The sequence below is a fragment of the Chinchilla lanigera genome, unplaced genomic scaffold, assembly GCF_000276665.1.
Source record: "Chinchilla lanigera isolate Chin_1 unplaced genomic scaffold, ChiLan1.0 scaffold00029, whole genome shotgun sequence".
Classification (NCBI taxonomy): domain Eukaryota; kingdom Metazoa; phylum Chordata; class Mammalia; order Rodentia; family Chinchillidae; genus Chinchilla; species Chinchilla lanigera.
Window position 1 is genome coordinate 5,970,216 of NW_004955430.1, and position 17,866 is coordinate 5,988,081.

The 17,866-nt window shown below is 34.9% G+C and overlaps 1 protein-coding gene across 10 annotated transcripts in view; it reads right to left on the reverse strand.

Moving 5' to 3' along the window:
- Nucleotides 1–17,866, reverse strand: part of Erc2 (ELKS/RAB6-interacting/CAST family member 2) — a 963,719-nt gene that overhangs the window by 625,025 nt on the left and 320,828 nt on the right. For all 10 annotated transcript variants that reach the window (XR_001234567.1, XM_005387388.2, XM_013515688.1 and 7 more), the window contains exon 5: nt 10,562–10,717. Coding sequence is in view for 9 of the 10 variants with exons in the window: in XM_005387388.2 (XP_005387445.1) it covers nt 10,562–10,717 (156 nt within the window). In the remaining variant the exon portion in view is untranslated. The remainder of the gene's footprint in view (nt 1–10,561; nt 10,718–17,866) is intronic.

Consider the following 17,866-nt stretch of genomic DNA (forward strand, 5'->3'; position numbering starts at 1 on the left):
GCTCCTTCCAGACCCTTCCATCATCATTTCTCCCTTGGAGCCAGCTGACCAGGACTGCAACTTTGAGCCAAAATAAACCTCTCCACTGAGTTGTGGGCGGCAGGTATTGTGTCTCAGCTTTGAAGAAAGTGGCTGTGATACTGTTATTATTTCTTCTATACTCATGAATAATTTACAGTATTATTTCTTAATTTCCAAACATATGGATATTTTCACATTTGTGTGTTTTTCATTTCCTATTTGCTTTATAAAGAACACTATCTGATAATAACCATTTAAAACTTGGCGTGTTTTGTTTTATGACACAGTATATGGACATTTATTAAAATGAACTTTGTGTGTTTGAAAAGAAGATTCATCCAACAGCCCTTGGATGCAATATTTTATAATGTGCACAGCATCATATAACACTTTAAATTTGGTAGTTTAAATCTACTTCATCTGTTGATTGCTTAGAGCAGTGATGGCGAACCTTTTAGAGATTTCAATGATAAGAAACAGCCTTCTTCAGCACACATGCCCTTGGTTCACCACCACTGGCTTAGAGGATGAATTACAACAATCTGCTATGTGACGTAATAGTCAATTTCTCTTTCTGGTTCTGTCAATATTTTTAGTTCTAAAAATTGTTTCTTTAAAATCTACAACAACTTCCTTATGATTAATATTTTGCTAGTATATCACTTTACTTTTATCATATCTTTAACTCTGTTGTAGATGTCTCCTGTAAACAGAATATATGCACATTCTTTTACTCCATCTGATAAAGTGAAACATCTACTACATATATATGATTTTAATTCAGCAATCTCACCTTATGCTTTCTACATACACTATTATTTCTTTCTTTTTGTTCTGCGTTGCTTTGAATGACTTTTTTTTCACTCTAATCTTTGTTAATCATTTAAAAGTTACACTTTCAAAGATTATTTTTAAATTTTGTTTAGTTCTAATTTTTAGACTGTTACTCTAGAAAATGTAACATTTACTTTTTAACTTTTAAAATGGAAAGTCAATATATTATATTTATCTTTTTTCTAAATAACATCAGGATCTTGAGACAACTTGAATCCAGAAATCACCTTCTTGACATGTTACTACTATCATGTATTTTATTTCTTTCCTATTTTGTTATTTTAACTCATTATTACTTTGGTACATTCCATGTTTGTTTATGTTTTACTATATATTTATCACTACCTTTGTTTATTATCCTTGCAATTCAGTACACTGAGATTTTCCTTTTCCCTGAAATGCATCAATTGTATGTCTAACAAGGGATTAATATCCAAAATACATAAAGAACTCAAACAACTCTATACCAATAGTAACAATAATAAAAACAAAAACCTTATTTTTTAAATGGGGTAACTAAATGAACATTTCTCAAAAAACACCAAATGCCTCCAATGGCAAAAGGTATAAAAAAGATTCAACATAATTAATCATTGGAGAAATGGAAATCAAAGCCACAATGTGATATCACTCTACTTCAGTTAGAATGGTTATGATGAAAATGATAAAAAGAATTTGCTGGCAAAAATAAGGAGAAAGGGAACCTTGCACAAAGCTGGTGGGAATTTCAATTTGAGTGGCCATTATCAAAAACAGTATGAACATTCCTCAAAAAACCGAAAAAGAGAACTACCTTATAATCTAGCAATCCCACTACTTGGTCAATATCCAAAGGAAATGAAATGATTATCTGGAAAAGATATGTGCTACCCCATGTTTACTGCAACACTATTCACAACTGCCAAGAAATGGAAACAATCTGAGTTGTTGGATGAACAAATTCTTAAAATGTAAAAAATATGCACAACAGAATACTATGCAGCTACAAAAACAATAAAACCCTGTCATTTGATACAACATGGATGGAACTGGAGATAATTATATTATATGAAATGAGCCAGGCACAGAAATACTAATACCTTATCCTGTCAGCCACATATAGACACCAAAAAAGCTGACCTCACAGAAGGTGAGACTACAACAGTGGTTACTAGAGGTGGGGAAGAATGGGGGGCATAAAGGGGTAACAGTTTATAGCTGGACAGAAGAAATAAGCTCCAGTGTTGTATCTTTTAAAATTTGCATGAGTAGGATTTTGCCAAATTCAATTTTGCCTTAAATTTTTCAATTTTATATTTTATCTTGAATATTGTAGCTTAGTATTAACAGCAATCATCTAGGTTGAGATATTTTCTACCTCCATGTTGAGGATGTTATTCTCCCATCTTATGGCTACCAAAAGCATTGAGAAATCAAATTCATTCATTCAAAAGTAGCATTAGTTGTTTCTTTGAAATATATATCCCTTATAATTTACCTTTTTTTTACCTATTTAAAGTACAGTACATTCAACAAATTATTCATCCTCAAAAATCTAATTTTAGAATATTTTCATCATCTCAAAAGGAAATCTTGTAATCATTAGAAGCCATTCCCTATCTCTCAACCCAACCCTAGGTAACCAATAATTGTCTTTATGTCTCTATAGATAGGCCTATCCTAGACATTTCATATAAGTGAGATGATACAGTATTTGTTCTTTGTATATGCCTTCTTGTCCATGGTGCACTGTTTTCACATAACACACTGGCTTCGAGATCTATCCACATTGCAGTATATATTCACTCTTTTTTATTGCTGAGTAATATTCCACTATTAAGAACGAGCTACATTTTGTTTGTTCACCTACTAGGTGATGAGCACTTATATTGTTTTCAGATTTTGACCATTATAAATAATGCCACTAAGAACCTTCATAAGCAACTCTATGTATACATATGTATTCACTTCTCTTGAGTATACACCTACAACTGAAATTGTTAGGAGATAATGTAGCTGTACATTGAGCATTTAGATTTTCCAAAGTTATTATATCATTTTACATTCCCATCAGCAGTGTATAAACGTTCCAATTTCTTACTCACTGGCCAACATTTTTTATACTCTATGTTTTTTAATTATACAATTATACAATTATACAATTCTAGTGGGTGTGAAGGCTCTTTCACTGTGGTTTTGAATTGTGAGTCTCTAGTGACTAGTAAACATCATTTCATGTATTTCTTAGCCATTCGTTCACAATGGTTTTTTTTACATAATTTTTTTTTCTAGCTACTTTGTCTCTGAAATTTTGTAGTTTTACTCTCATGAAATAGACTGATTTATTTTTATCCTATTTGTGGTACTTTGGGCCTCCTGAATCTACTGATTTGTACCTGTTACCAGTTTTGGAGATTTTTCAGCCTTTATCTCTTCAAATATGGCTTCTGAATAGCAACCCTGCCCCTACTCCATCTCTACTTGACTATAGAACTCTGATTATACTTACTCTAGATCTGACTCTATCTTCTGTGTATCTCAACTTGTCTTTTAGATTTTATCTTTTAATGTCTTCTACTGTTTCCTACTTTATTTAATCCTTCTTCTACGGTGACCACTCATCTGTTAAAATTATTCACTGAGCTATTACATTTACTATTTTCCCATTTCCAGACATTTTATTTGGTTATCTTTAAATCTGCATGGTTTTTACAGTTTCTTGATCTTTATTTACATTTTGAACTTTTATTTATTTAAACATAAGTACTCATGTCATAGTCTAATTTCTAAAATCTTCGCCTTCTAGTTCTGTTTTTGGTCTTTCTACTAGCTATCACTGATAGGAGCTTTCTTCCCCTTGAGACTTTGTGCTTTTTTTGTTCTGCTGTGCATTCATATTTTTAAACTTAATTTCAAATATCATATTGAGGCATAGCTCTACACCAAACATAAATTCTTCAATGCATTTGCCTCTACTAATACCTGGGGACAGTACCAACCAAGGACTCCTTTACACACATGACCTACTTTAAGTTTTTGGATCATCTCATACAGCATATCCATCTAAGATCCAAGGGGGATTATAAATTCTCAAAACTAGTTTTTTCATATTTTATTTGGCTCCAAGTTTTAAACAGATTTTTTTCTGGATCCCTTTATTCTAAGTGGAGACTAGAAGTGGGGGATCTTTTTTAGTTTACCTTCACAGCAATGGTATAACTGTCCGGGACCCTGGGCTCATGTGGTAGCAGAAGCAGGGCTCCTATTAGATGTTCCATCTGAATCAGCCCAGCCCAACTCTTCTCTCCAGTGTCCTTATTACTGTGACACCCAACTGATATCCATCTTAACATCATCCATCTGACAAACTGACACTAGGAATAAACAACCACTCTTCTACTTATAACACAAGCACATGTTAAGTTTCTTAAAACTATATTTCAGTTCACATTTTCTATAAACACAAAATGACATAAGCTGTAACCAAGCTACTGATGGAATAGTTAAACATGAACAGAGTGTTAAGCTTAACAAAGAGCGACATCCCAATTTTCTTACTAGAAAGTTCAGCATGGAAGGAAATCCCATTTCCAAGAAGTCAGACAGTATCAGGGAACAAATAGGTTTCATTCCACTTACCAAATGTGAACTGGTAGTGGCTCAACAGAAAATGATCTTGAGAAAGATTCTCGGTCTGCTTAAAGATTTACTTGGAAAGAATCCTGATAGCTTATCACTGTTTATATGAACAAATAAGCACTGCTCAGATATGTGTAATTCGTGAAACACATGACTTCCTTATACTAATTAAATGAATCATAAGTCCATGGGCATTTCTACATGGAATAAAAGTAAGAAGTTCTCTCTCTCATATACAGACAAGAATGAAATATAAACAAAATGAGAGAAAATGAGAATTAGGATTGCTTAAAATGATAAAAGACATTAGACTCTGTGTTGATCGGCATGATCAGCATTTTCCTCGGGCTGGCTATGGCCCCCAGATCATATCCAGTTGTAGCTGAGAGCACAGTATATAGTTCATTCTACATATGAAACTGATTCATCTGAAATTATAGCCTAACAAACTTTGAGCTCTGCACGCCTAAGCAAAGATGATGTTTATAGTAAAAAAACCAATTTGTGCTAACTTCCACAAATAACAGAGCAAAAAGCTGGTATGGGGGTTGGGGTAGGGAAAGAGAAATTCGAATGAAATTAACTGTGAAATCAATGGTCCAGAGTGGTGTTAATCAGAAGGAAGGGCATAGCAGACTCTGCATACACCTGCTTTCTTCAGTAGAAATACTGTAGTTTGATAATAATAAAGCTATTTCAGTCCATAAATGTTAAATAGCCAATGGCTTTAAATAGCTTTTAGGCTATGACTGCCACGATGTGAGTTTTAGTTTTTTGTTTTTACTTTTTTATTAGTATACCTTTGCATTACATAATGTTTATGTTCCTTCTGGGAAGCTGGTATATGTACATAACACATCTTAATTCCTTTTTCCATTCCCTCTCCTCCTTCACCTCTCCTTCCATTTCTTGATTCCCTTCCCATCTGAGAAAAATCTATCACTCTACTTCATGTTATCTATCTTTTATTTTGATCTTTTTTAAATAAAATTTTCTGTTTCTCATAGAAGAGAAGCTATGTGATATTTAAGCTTGTGTGTCTGATTTCTTACACTTTACACTTTAGCTTCTCAAAGAGCATCTAATTTCCAACACAGTGATTCAAGTCCTTTTTACTCTACCGGTTATGCCTACCCATGAAAAGGGGAGATCTTTCCATGTTCTGATATCCTCTTCACTCTCCTTCGAAGTCCTGTAGTTTTCACTGTAGAGGTTTTTAACTTCTTTAGTTAGGTTAATTCCTATATATTTAATTTTTCCCAGGGCTATTGTGAATGGAATTCTTTTTTCCTCATTTCTTTCTCAGTGAGTCCATTGTTGGTATAAAGGAATGCTACTGATTTTGTCTGTTGACTCTGTATCCTTCTCCACGGTTGAATTTGGTTATTAATTCTAGGAGTCTTTTGGTGGAAATTTTTGGGTCTTCTATGTAGAGGATCATGTCATCTGCACATCTGTAAATAATGATAATTTGACTCTATATGTACCCCTTTTATTTCTCTCTTGTACTAATTACTCTGACTAATGTTTTAAGTACTATGTTAAACAGAAGTAAAGACAGTGGACATCCTTGTCTAATTCCTGATTTTAGAGGAAAAGCTTTCAGTTTTTCGGCACTTAATATGATGTTGGCAGGAGGTTTGTTATAAATAGCTTATATCAGATTAAGATAAAGTCATTCTATACCTATTTTCTTCAGTGTTCATCATAAATGGATGTTGGATTTAGTCAAATGTTTTTTTCTATGCCTATTTAGATGATTATGTGATTTTTGTCCTAGCTTCTGTGTATGTAATCTGTTACACATACTGACTTATGTATGTTGAACTATCCTTGCCTCCCTGGGATGAAGCCTACTTGGTCACTATGTCTGATCTTTTTGATGAGTTATTCTGTTCTGTTTTTCAGTTTCTTGAGGACTTTTAAATCTGTATTTACTAAAGAGATTGGCCAGCAGTTCTTATTTTAGTTGGATCCTTGTCTAGCTTTGGAATTAGAGTAATGTTAGCTTTCACGAATGACTTTTGGTGTACTCCTTCCCTTTCAATTTCATTAAAGAGTTTTGAGAAGTGTTGGCATTAGATCTTCTCCACAGCTTTTGTAGAATTCAGCAGTGAATTCATCCAGACCTGAGCTTTTCTTAGTAGATTTTTTATTACTGCTTGTATTTCATTGCCTATTACTTGACTATTCGAGATTTTATGCCTTCTTAGTTCAGTTTTGGTAATTCATATGTACATGATGTAAATTTTAAATAAATATCTATATAGACAATAATAGAAAAAGGGTTTGCCAAAAGGAATACAGTTACAGGGTAAAAATTCATATTCTTCCCTAAAAAATATGCCTTTTGCTTCTTTTACAGCCATAAACTCAATAAAAATGGAAAATGATGCAATTGAACATTCATGAAAACTGAAGCTAGAGAAGGTCTCTCTCTGTGATAGCCAGAAGAAAAGCCAATCAGAATAACATCGCACGCTTCATATGAATTCCATGTGGAGATCAGGCACACTTCATTCCTCTTGAAAATTCTTCCCCCACTTATGTGTGTGACACAACCAACACCCTGAAAAAAACCACTCTGCCAAGGAAAACAGCTTCTTTTTCACTGGAGATAGAACTCTCACTTCTAGAAAGTGATATGCTTATTATCATGCAGTTTGGGTTATGAGATTTATAACCCATCAGAGGTTTATAAGCAAATGTGTTACAAATTCAGAATGAAGAGGGAGATCTAAGGGAGCAGAGTGGTTCCTTTGGCAAGCACTGAAAGGAGAGGGAGCAGCTAACACAGAAATGCTGGGATTGGTACATGAAAACTGTGTTGTTAGACTAGGAACAAAGCCTTGCACAGAAAGAGGAGGAAATCATTTCTTTTGTAAAACAATTATTTACATGGTAATTCCATCTTCAAGGCTTAATAATGTCCCTGAAAGTAACTCATGCTCTCCAGGGCTTCCTAGATTTAGCTCTCAGGGTCTGACGCCTCTGAGCCTCTGGAGTTGGGATGAGAATTAGAGATTCCAGCAGAAGAGACCTGCGCAAATCAGAAGGTCTCCTAAACTTGTGTTCAGGGACAACACCTATGAGCTAGAGAGTTTCAGTCCTGGCGAGCTACGTCTGGTGTTCCTCACTAAACTGGTGTTCCTCTAAGCAGAGATTCCAAAACTCTACTTTTATATTTTGTGCAACCCTTTCTCCACCTTCTCCAAAATGTGATAACCTGGTTTCACTATGATGTCATATTTACAAATACACTGAAGTCTTCACTACTATTTAATTCAGTCATAGAAACTTCAAGAGGCTCTACCAGATCCTTGATCATCTCAAAATCAAAACAGGAGTGCATGGTCTTCCAGAGGATGTCCCTTGCCTCTAACCTACATGCTTTATTCATTACAAGAATCAGTGCAAGTAGCATTCACAGGCTTAGATAACGAATCCTGCTCGCCTCTCAAAGTGGGAAAATTTTCAAAACTCAAGTGAAGTAATGAGCTATAAATATTCTGGTTCAAGTCAATAAAAGAATTTTTAATGGAGAAAATATAAAAACTCACTTTTACTATATTTTAAAACTAACATTTATCAGTCTAAGAGATACCTATATGACATAAAAACTCATTTTAATTTGTTTCCTTAGAAATCTATTTTACACATCACTTTAAATTTATTACTATTGTTATATTTGGTTATTCTTTTTTTTTTTTTTTTTTTTTTTTTTGTTTGGTTTTTCTCCAGTACCGGGAACCGAACTCACGACCTTGCGCTTGCCAGGCAGGTACTTTGCCGCTGAGCTAAATCCCCAGCCCCTATATTTGGTTATTCTTATTTCAGAATAATGTTTAAAATTACTAGCTACTTTCTGAGCCAGGCACTTGAACAGCATTATGTCATTAAATCCTTATTTAATCCCCTTGAGCCACCCTCTGCATCTGGCAGTGCTGACCTCATTTTATAGAGGGGGAAAGTGTGGCTGAGAGACTAAAGTCCTTCTCCCATGGCCATGCAGCTTGCGAAGGCAGGCCAGAGACTTGCTGAGATCTGCGTTAGTCTTCAGCCTTACGTTCTTTCCGCCTCATCCCACTAAGAGATCCCCTCGAACATTCCTCAGGCCTGACCACTTCTGTAACAAGCCATTAAAAGTTAAATCTAACTCAAGGATTGAGAGTGTCTCAGACAAATGTGGGCTCACCTGCTTTATAAAGACCGTTTAATGCATTATTTCATTGGACCAGGTCCATGATGAAGGGAAGAGGCCGCAAAATTTCTGGCATTTTCAGCTTTAAAAGTGGATTCAAAAATCAATCTCTCAATGTTGAATGACAGAGTAGGGAGGAAACCTTAAGCTGAACAATAATTTCCTGAAACTTCTTGACTTCACTCATATCTGTCCCTCTGGTATTCACTCCGAGTAATCCACGCACTGCCTGCGGGTCACCCCAGCTCACCCTGACTCTGTACTTGCTGTACCTCAGCTCAGCTCTCGGAGAGAGAACTGTAAAAAAAAACATAAAGAAAGAACCCAGAAGGGGCACTGAGCAGGGAAACCCACCAGGCCTTCTCTCCTGGGTTCTGAAGGAAACCGTTACTTTCAATCCATTAGACATTCTGCTTGGATCTCCAATCTCTACACTTCCAGTCATAATCTCAGCATCTATTTTAGAGATGGAAAGGTGGCAGAGGTAAACCCAGGTTTTGTTTTTTGCCCTTGCAGAAACATATATGCACACACACACACACACACACACACACACACATACATATGTAGTGAAGTAAATACTAGGTATTTATAGTTCCACTCTACAATTTGCAAACTCTGCATGAGTATGCATGTGTTTCACAGCTAAGACAAACATTTTCCCCAACACTTTCTCATGGAAGTCTGCATCACTCTAACTCTGTTACATTTTTTTTTTTTTTTTTTTTTTTTAGTTTTTTTCCAGTACCGGGAATCGAACTCATCACCTCATGCTTGCCAGACAGGCACTGTGCCACTGAGCTAAATCCCCAGCCCCTCTGCTACATTTTTATAAGGCAACAAACAAGATTAAAACCTAGAAGAACAGGGACATTTAAAAATGATAAAAAAGAAAAAAATTTAAGCTTAATATGGTTATTATTTTGAGAAGTAAAAGAGTAACACAGGATTAGATAAAAGGAGCTCAAAAAAAATTTTTTTTAAATAAAATGATTTTAAAAAGGATCTCAAAGTCTCCAGAGATCAATTGGGATTACTCAAAAATTTAATAATTATGCATATGTAAAAATAATATTCAAGTGCTCACTCCAGTTATAGTCCAAAGTTTAATTCTGAAAACTATAGGGGCCAGGGATGTAACTCAGCAGCATAGCACCTACCTGGCAAGCAGGAGGCCCTGGGTTTGATTCCCTGTTCCAAAAAAAAAAAAAAGGAGAAAACTACAAACCAGTTCTTTAAAACTGGCAATATTAATACAAGTTAACAGAGCAGGGAACCCTAATAATATTTTATAAATATTCTGCAGCAATAATAATAATAAGCCAATTCAGTGGTGGAGGTTGTTTTCTTATCCTTATTTTATGGGAGAAGAGACTGAGGCTTAGAAAGACTGAATAATTTCAGTACATGGAAAAATGGAAAACTTAAATACTAAAACCAAAATGTCTTAATAACATTGAAATGCTTGAATCTGGCTTAGAAGAGCAACACCATTAGAGACAATCACCTTCTAAGGATGGGCAAGAAACCTGGCAACAAATAATGTAAAAAAATTAGCAAAATTAGCAATGTAAAAAAATTAAGAGAACTAAGAATGTGCGAGAGAAAGAACAAAATGCGTTCATTCCTGAGATAGAGAAACAGCAAAGGAACTCATTAGAAGAGCCTGAACATTACAGTGAGTAGAAATCCCACCAAAGGTTTTCCTTAATCCTTTTTTTGGAAGTTGTATTTCTGAACTAAAAATTTTCTACATTATTCTTTATTGTCCATATATTTCATGATATTACATAAAGCAGATCATGTGGTATTTGGAAGAAGTATGTATGCAAACCATAACTTTCCAGTCACAGTAATAATAGAAAAGACGATAGCTCTGGCCCATACCTTGGTCTTCATAAACTTGGAGTGACTTTTGTAAACCTCTATTTGTTTGATCTCTTCTTCACGGTCCTCAGTGTTCAGCACACCATTGGCTTTTAACATCTGGATCTCATCCTCAAGATCCCTTATGTTTCGCTCCAGTGAAGCAATTTTTGTGTCCTTTTGGAAAAAAGGGAAAGAAAAGGAAAGAACATTGTTTTATCAACAATGCCTAAACAGAATTTAAGAATCTGATTTTGGTAGTGATACATTAACTATGTTGTAGACATAGCCCTGAATTCAGAACACTTTACTTTTTCTAGTTGTGATGATCATCACTGAAATGACTGCGTTCCCAATCATGTATTATGGGAATTATTATCGGTAGTATGTGTCAACATAATACCGAGAATTACATAGAGGTATTTCACGAACATGCAGGCGTCAAATTACCAAAGCAACAGTCCCAAAAGAAATCTAAAGTGTCAAAAACAAAACATGGAAAACATCTGCAATTTAGGATATAGTTAAGCGTGGTATTTTTTGTGTCTGCTCATAAACATAAAAATTGTTCACTCACTCTGTATGTCCTGTGGCTGGTTTTATAAGACATGCTTGGAATCTGACTCTAAGGGAGATTCAAACCTGCTAGTAGGGAAAAGGATTCTCATCTAAAATACAGACATAAGTGAAATTCAATTACTGAATATTGACTTAGTATGACTGATACGCTAAATATTGAAAATTTATAGCAACTGGAAATAATATATCACAACAACACAATTTACTTGGCAAGAAGTCAAGTCCCTACATGACAAAAAACATGACTACCTCGCAAGGCATTTCTAACCTATTGATTTACAGATCCAGAAACCTAGAAATATTACATTCAGATGTGGGATTGAGAAAAAACAACCAATGACAGACTATACACAAGAGAGCACATAATAAGAGACGATGCAGTAGAAAGCAGAAAAGACAGAGCTGTTGTGGGAGAATCAAATACACACACACACACACACACACACACACACACACACACACACACTTCCTCAACTTCAAAAATTAAACTCAAATCAGTCTTGGAATGAAACACACCAAGGTTTGACTTTAAGTTTTCTCATCATCACCATTTACCTGCTTTATTGCAAATATTTAAGGTGCTTGCATTAAATTTGTCATTGAATGTCAGTGAAAGCAAGCCACTAATTCTTTTCCTTAAACTAAATGCCTTATTTTACCATAAACTGAAAGATGAAGAATTCCAAAAGTAAACACCATGAATGGCCTACTCTATTTACAACTAACGCATTTAAAAAAACACTTACAACAAATATGATTGTTCGGTCTCTCCAGCTATTATGTGGTTTACTTTTTCTATTTTATGTAGCATATCTAATGTAGTACTATAACAAAATTATTATTATTATAAACACTGTCATCATATTAAAAGGAAGAAAAAGAAGAAGAGTGACAACTGCTTTTTGGTCTCTCACACTCTAAGCAAAGTGGACACTTTCATTAATTCTCAGAAAAATCCCATGAAGGTAATGAAAATATTTTGAAATTTTCAAAATTATGAAATTCTATAATCTAGTTTCATTTTCCCTTAAAAATAACATATATTGGATTTTTCCACTTACAAAAAATATATATTTTAAATTCATAGAAAAGAGAGAAAATCTCTAAGCCTACTATCTGGAGATAACTTCCGTTTGTACCTTTTATATAGTCTGTCAGTATTTTTCAATTTTAGATGCAATTTCTGAAAATCTTACGCACTACCAGTTTGGGTGAAAGGAGTATTGTAGATTGAAAGCTTAACCCCCACCTCCAATTTATATGCTGAAGCTCCCACTGCCAATGTAATAGTGTTTAGAGATGAGGCGTGCTCATTGCAAAAACACGAGAGGTAATAAGAGTTAGATGAGTTCACGAGGATGGAGTCCCCATGTAACATTAGCACCCTTGTAAGAAGAGACACAAGACAGTGCATGTGTTTTCTACCCACTTTCCTTTCCCCCTCTCCACATAAGTATACCGCAAAAAAGAAGCCATCTACAAGTCAGTCAGGGAGCCCGGACATCACAACCCAGTCATGCTGACATCCTGATCTCAGGCTCCCAAGCTTCACAACTGCAAGAAAGCAAGTTTACATTGCTTATGCTCCCCAGTCTGTAATACTCAGTTAAGGCAGCTCTAGCTGACAAACACAGGAAGTCATACGGAGTTATTCATTTGCGTTCTGAGATAAGAGAAGCTCACAATTTTCAAAAAAGGATTCATGATTAAAAAGTGATAGGAAAAGAACTTCAAAAGTTTGTAAAATTCTTCCCAAATATGTGACAATCATTTCAAATCAATATTTTTTTCTGATTATAAAGTTGAGACATGCTCATTGTAAAAACCTGAAAAGCCATATAGGTAATTATGATTACCTACAGCCCCATCACAGAGATATATCCACTATTAACATTTTTACTTACTCTCGTGAAAGTCTTACGATTATATTATCACCCTAAAGCATATTAAATGGTATCTATTAAAACTCTAATCAATATGATATAGACTCTCTATATTGAAATATAAACTGGCAATTGATGAGATTTATAAATATATAAGCATAGTCATTAAGAGGTTATATAAGTACAATCTTTACAAAAGTTTAGGTATAAATGTAAGGGTCAATACTCTTGCTTTTTTTCCTATATAAAATGTCCGGGAATTTCAGTCAGAAGTGACCATATTTATGTTTGTATGTACAAACATATATAAACATGTGTGTGCACAGTAATACTCTTTATAGCTCTCACATCTTAGACCTTTTATTTTTATCGCCTTGGTAGAATCTCAGGTTTCAATCGTTTAGGCAAGTGGAGAAGAACCTGCTTTCTCACAAACCCTGTTTCACTCTCGGTCAGCTTTCAGTAAGTAAGCCACAGGGGTTAGAAGAAACTTTCCACTGGATGGTAAAGATTATACACTGCTAAGAAAAGATTATATAGGATGATTCTTAATCGACTAAAGCATATGTTAATAGATATAAATATAGATATATAGATATAGGTATAGATATAGATATAGATATAGATATCAGGGCTAAAAGTTCTCCACAGGTTAAGAACTATGAAAATGTTTTTTACTACTTTTAAAACTAACCAATGCTTTTCTTTGTGATCACAAACTTTTTCCTTTTAGCCACAAAGGAAAAAGAAAATGAAAGTACATTCCATTGTGACAACCATCTTCATAAAGATCTATTTACTCTGTTCTTACTTACATTTTTGTTCTTACATAAGAAGTGATCTATAGGGGCTGGGGATTTAGCTCAGTGGCACGGCGCCTGCCTGGCAAACACAAGGTTATGAGTTCTATTCCCGGTACTGGGGAAAAAACAAACAAACAACAACAAAAAAAAAAACCAAAGAAGTGAACTACAAGTGCAACACAATTCATTCCCCAAATCATGAATACAGAGGAAAAAAAAAAAAAAACAATAGGAGAACACAAATAAAATCCACAATGCAGAAAAAATATAAAATACACAGCTAGATTAGATGGCTTTGGGGTATGCCCAAAATGATATTCAAAACTTCAAGCCAGAAAAAGACTAAAAAAATGTAAGCCTGAAAATCAAAGGCAAAGAAAATAGCTCCCATGTTCACCTTTTCTTCAACTGCCTCGCCTCTGGGAACTCAGAATGATATCTTCTCTCTACTAAAAAAAAAAAAGCTCTAAAACTAAGATAAATGACTAAAAATTTACACATTTCAAGAAGACTATGGAAGCTCTGATCTGCTGAAAATGAGATATGGATGCCTCTTCCAGAATAGACAGCAAATGTACATGATCAATCATTCTTAGCTCTGATCTAGAATACAGAGCAGAAAATTTAAAATATATATTGAAAACATCCTGAGTAGTTTCAGAAGACAGAGTCACATGTTACTCTCCAATCTCCAAAGTTTACTTCATCTGAAACCTTTATACGTTCTTGATATTTTAAACCAGTTCCTATTGCTGTCTTGAAACATATCTTAATGATTTCACAAACAAATAAGCTCTGAAGCAGATAACTGTAGGCTTTCTTTAGAGACAGTAAAGTAACATGAAATGAAGGATATAACTTTTCCCAAAATCCACAGGTTTCAAATGCTCCACGGGAAAGAGCTATTTTTGCAGGGTCAATTATGAGGTGCAAACATACCCTGCAGTGAACATTAAAATTAAAAAAAAAACTATTATTTGTCTATTTGTTACTATTATTTGTCTATTTGTTTACTATTATTTGTCTATTTGTTTACTATTATTTGTCTATTTGTTTTCCTGAGAAACTATTTTGTAGATAATAATACGTAAAAGGATAACCATTGATAATTTCCTACCATTTTGTCTGTAATTTGCTAAGTCCCCCCTATTATTATGTTATCCTTCTTTTACTCTTTAAAATAAAAAAAAAAATCAAATTGAAACACACATTGCTGTTAACTACCCTCAAAATACTCCCTTTTGTTTCAAAACATTTATTGTATTGTTCTTGCCATTTTCTGAAGCAGTTCTGGAGGTCCTTCTTCATGTCTTTAGTTGTGTTGGAATGGCTGCCTCAATATCCTGAGTCAAATCAAAATGCTTACTTTTCATGGTCATTTTGACTTTGGATAAGAACCGAAAATCACACAAGGCCAGGCCTGGTGAATAAAGTGGATGAGGACACATTGTTTTATCTGATAGATATTGCTATAGCAAAAGTAATGTGTGATACCAAGCATTTCATGATGGAAGATGAAACCATTTTCCAGGCCACTTTCTATACACATCATTTCTTAAATGGCCCTTATACCAGTGAGAGTTCACTACGATATTGTTGGGTACAAACTCGGCTTGCACCGTTCCATCAAAGCAATCAACACCACCATGATACTGTATCTTATTCATGCACTTCCCTCTTACATGAGGAAAGCTGAGTGATTTCCATTAAGGACTTTGAACCTTGGTCTCAGAATCATAACCACAGACCCAAGGTTATCTTCCAGGATGACATTTCTTAAAAATCTGGAATCTGAAGTAGAACAATCACACAATTTCATTGAATTTGATAGAATTTCATGTTAACATGATCTTCATGATCCATGTTTTACGGTACACTTTAAAAAACTTTCTGTCCACCATATCACACAACCAACAAACTGTACACAGATTGCAACTTGTCACACACTGTTACTAAGCTTCAGTATGCCACCTCTTCTACTGAAGATACCTGCCTTTCTGTTGGCACTCAGCAGATTTCATGAAATGTTTTGATCATATTGAAGCTTGAGAAATGCCTGCAGGAGATGCTTTTATTTTAATGTTTCAGTAGTCATTGGAAATTGAACCCAAGTAGTACAAACACTGAGCGACAGCCTGATCCCTTAAAAAAAATTTTTTTAAGACAGGATCTTGCTAATTTTCCCAGGCAGAACTCGAATGTATGATGTTGCTGCCTCCGCCTCACCAAGTCCTAGGATTACAGGCATGCACCACTGCACCTGGCAGTTGGAGACTCTTAGCATCCATGGCTCTGGGGAATGCTACCGCAAGGTCTTCTCTCTTTTTTTGCCACAAAGTATTCTGTCTATTTTTATCCCAGTATTATTAACCTGAGATAAGTAAATTTTTAAAAAAATAAAATTTGGATTTAATAATTGTATTAATCTCAAGCTTATACTACTAAATTGAAAAGCCAAAACAATCACTTGGACTCTTCAGGAGAAAACTTGCCACAATTTAGGAGGAGCACAACACCGGGTCCTCTGAACCCGTCCCTCACTTTTCTCCGGTACATGTACAACTTAGCATGACAGTAGTGAGCTGTGCATCTCAGTTCCTTTCCCTGAGGGACACAGGAAGCAATCTGTGTGTCTACCCACTTGTTATGACAAATGGCAAGGTGTGTGCCTATGTGCAAAATTAGCAAAACGGGATTTTTCCCACCTTATGCTCCAGCCGCTTTTGCGTATGTTTATGTGAGCATCACAGAGGATCCAGATCACCCAAACCACTCCGGGATTTATTTTTAAAAGTTTTCTTTTGATTTTTCGAGCAGAAGTAGCCCAATTCCGTGCAATGCCACATAAAAAGCCAGATTTGCAAGTTTTAGACGTTAACAGTAGATCATCAGATTACTCATGCATGGGTGATGAAAATGATCCACTATAGTAAAATACATGCTTTCGTAACAGAAGAGTGGTGTACGTGGGTGATGATGATGATGATGATGACGATGATGACGATGATAATGATGACACTGATGCCAACATCAGTGTAAGCCAAAGTTCCAGTGACAGTGAAATGGAGCAAAAACAAACTGATACAGACACAGGGAATGCAGACCTCCTTGATGTTACTTTTAATGTTTTGTAAGCAAGTAAACAGTTGATGTGAAAATGTTGATGTTTATTCTAAGTACGCATTACATATTTGATTTTTTTTTTTTTTTCGGTGCCAGGAATCAAACTCAGGACCTTGTGCTTGCCAGGAAGGCGCTTGTACCACTGAGCTATATCCCCGGCCTGATATTTTATTTTATTGATATCTATTTCCCTCCTAAGTGCATACTGTATAATCTCGTAAGAAACATCTGATAAAACAGGAAGAGAAGAGAGGTGACAAGACTGCCCCATAGGAAAGGAAAGCTAAGCACATATGCTGTCACTTTAAGTGAGATGTGTGTCCCAGGAACATACAACTGTCATACGTGAAGACTACCTTGGGTATGACAATTGAAGGCAAGCTTTGTTTTGTTGTAGAGTTTTATTAGTATTTTCGTTGTAGTTCACATAGAAATTTATTTCTGATGTTATATTTTAGGATTTGTAAGCAAGTACATAGCTGATGTGAAAATGTTGACATCTATTTTAAATGCACAATATATATTGATTGTAATGCTTTATTTTATTAATATTTTAGGTTCCTGTTAACTACACTCTGAATAATACAATAAGAATCTCCTGACAAAACAGCAAGACAACTGAAATGCCAAGTACGTCCTAGAAAAAGGCCGGGAAAGGAAAACAAGCATGCTGTCATTTGCTTGTGTGTATGAAATAAGCTGTTGTCATGTGTGCAGACTGGCTTAGGTGTGAAAATTGAAGTAAAGATTTTTTTTGTAAAGTCTATTGGTATTTTCATTGCCGTTCAAATAAGAATTTGTACTGTGCTGTTTTAGAATTTGTACAACAAAAAACAGCCAATCTTGAAAATGTTGATGCTTTTTATAAACAATAAAATTCAATATTAAATTCAGTACTTAATTTTTCTCAGATGCCCATTTTTGGATCTGAGAAAAAT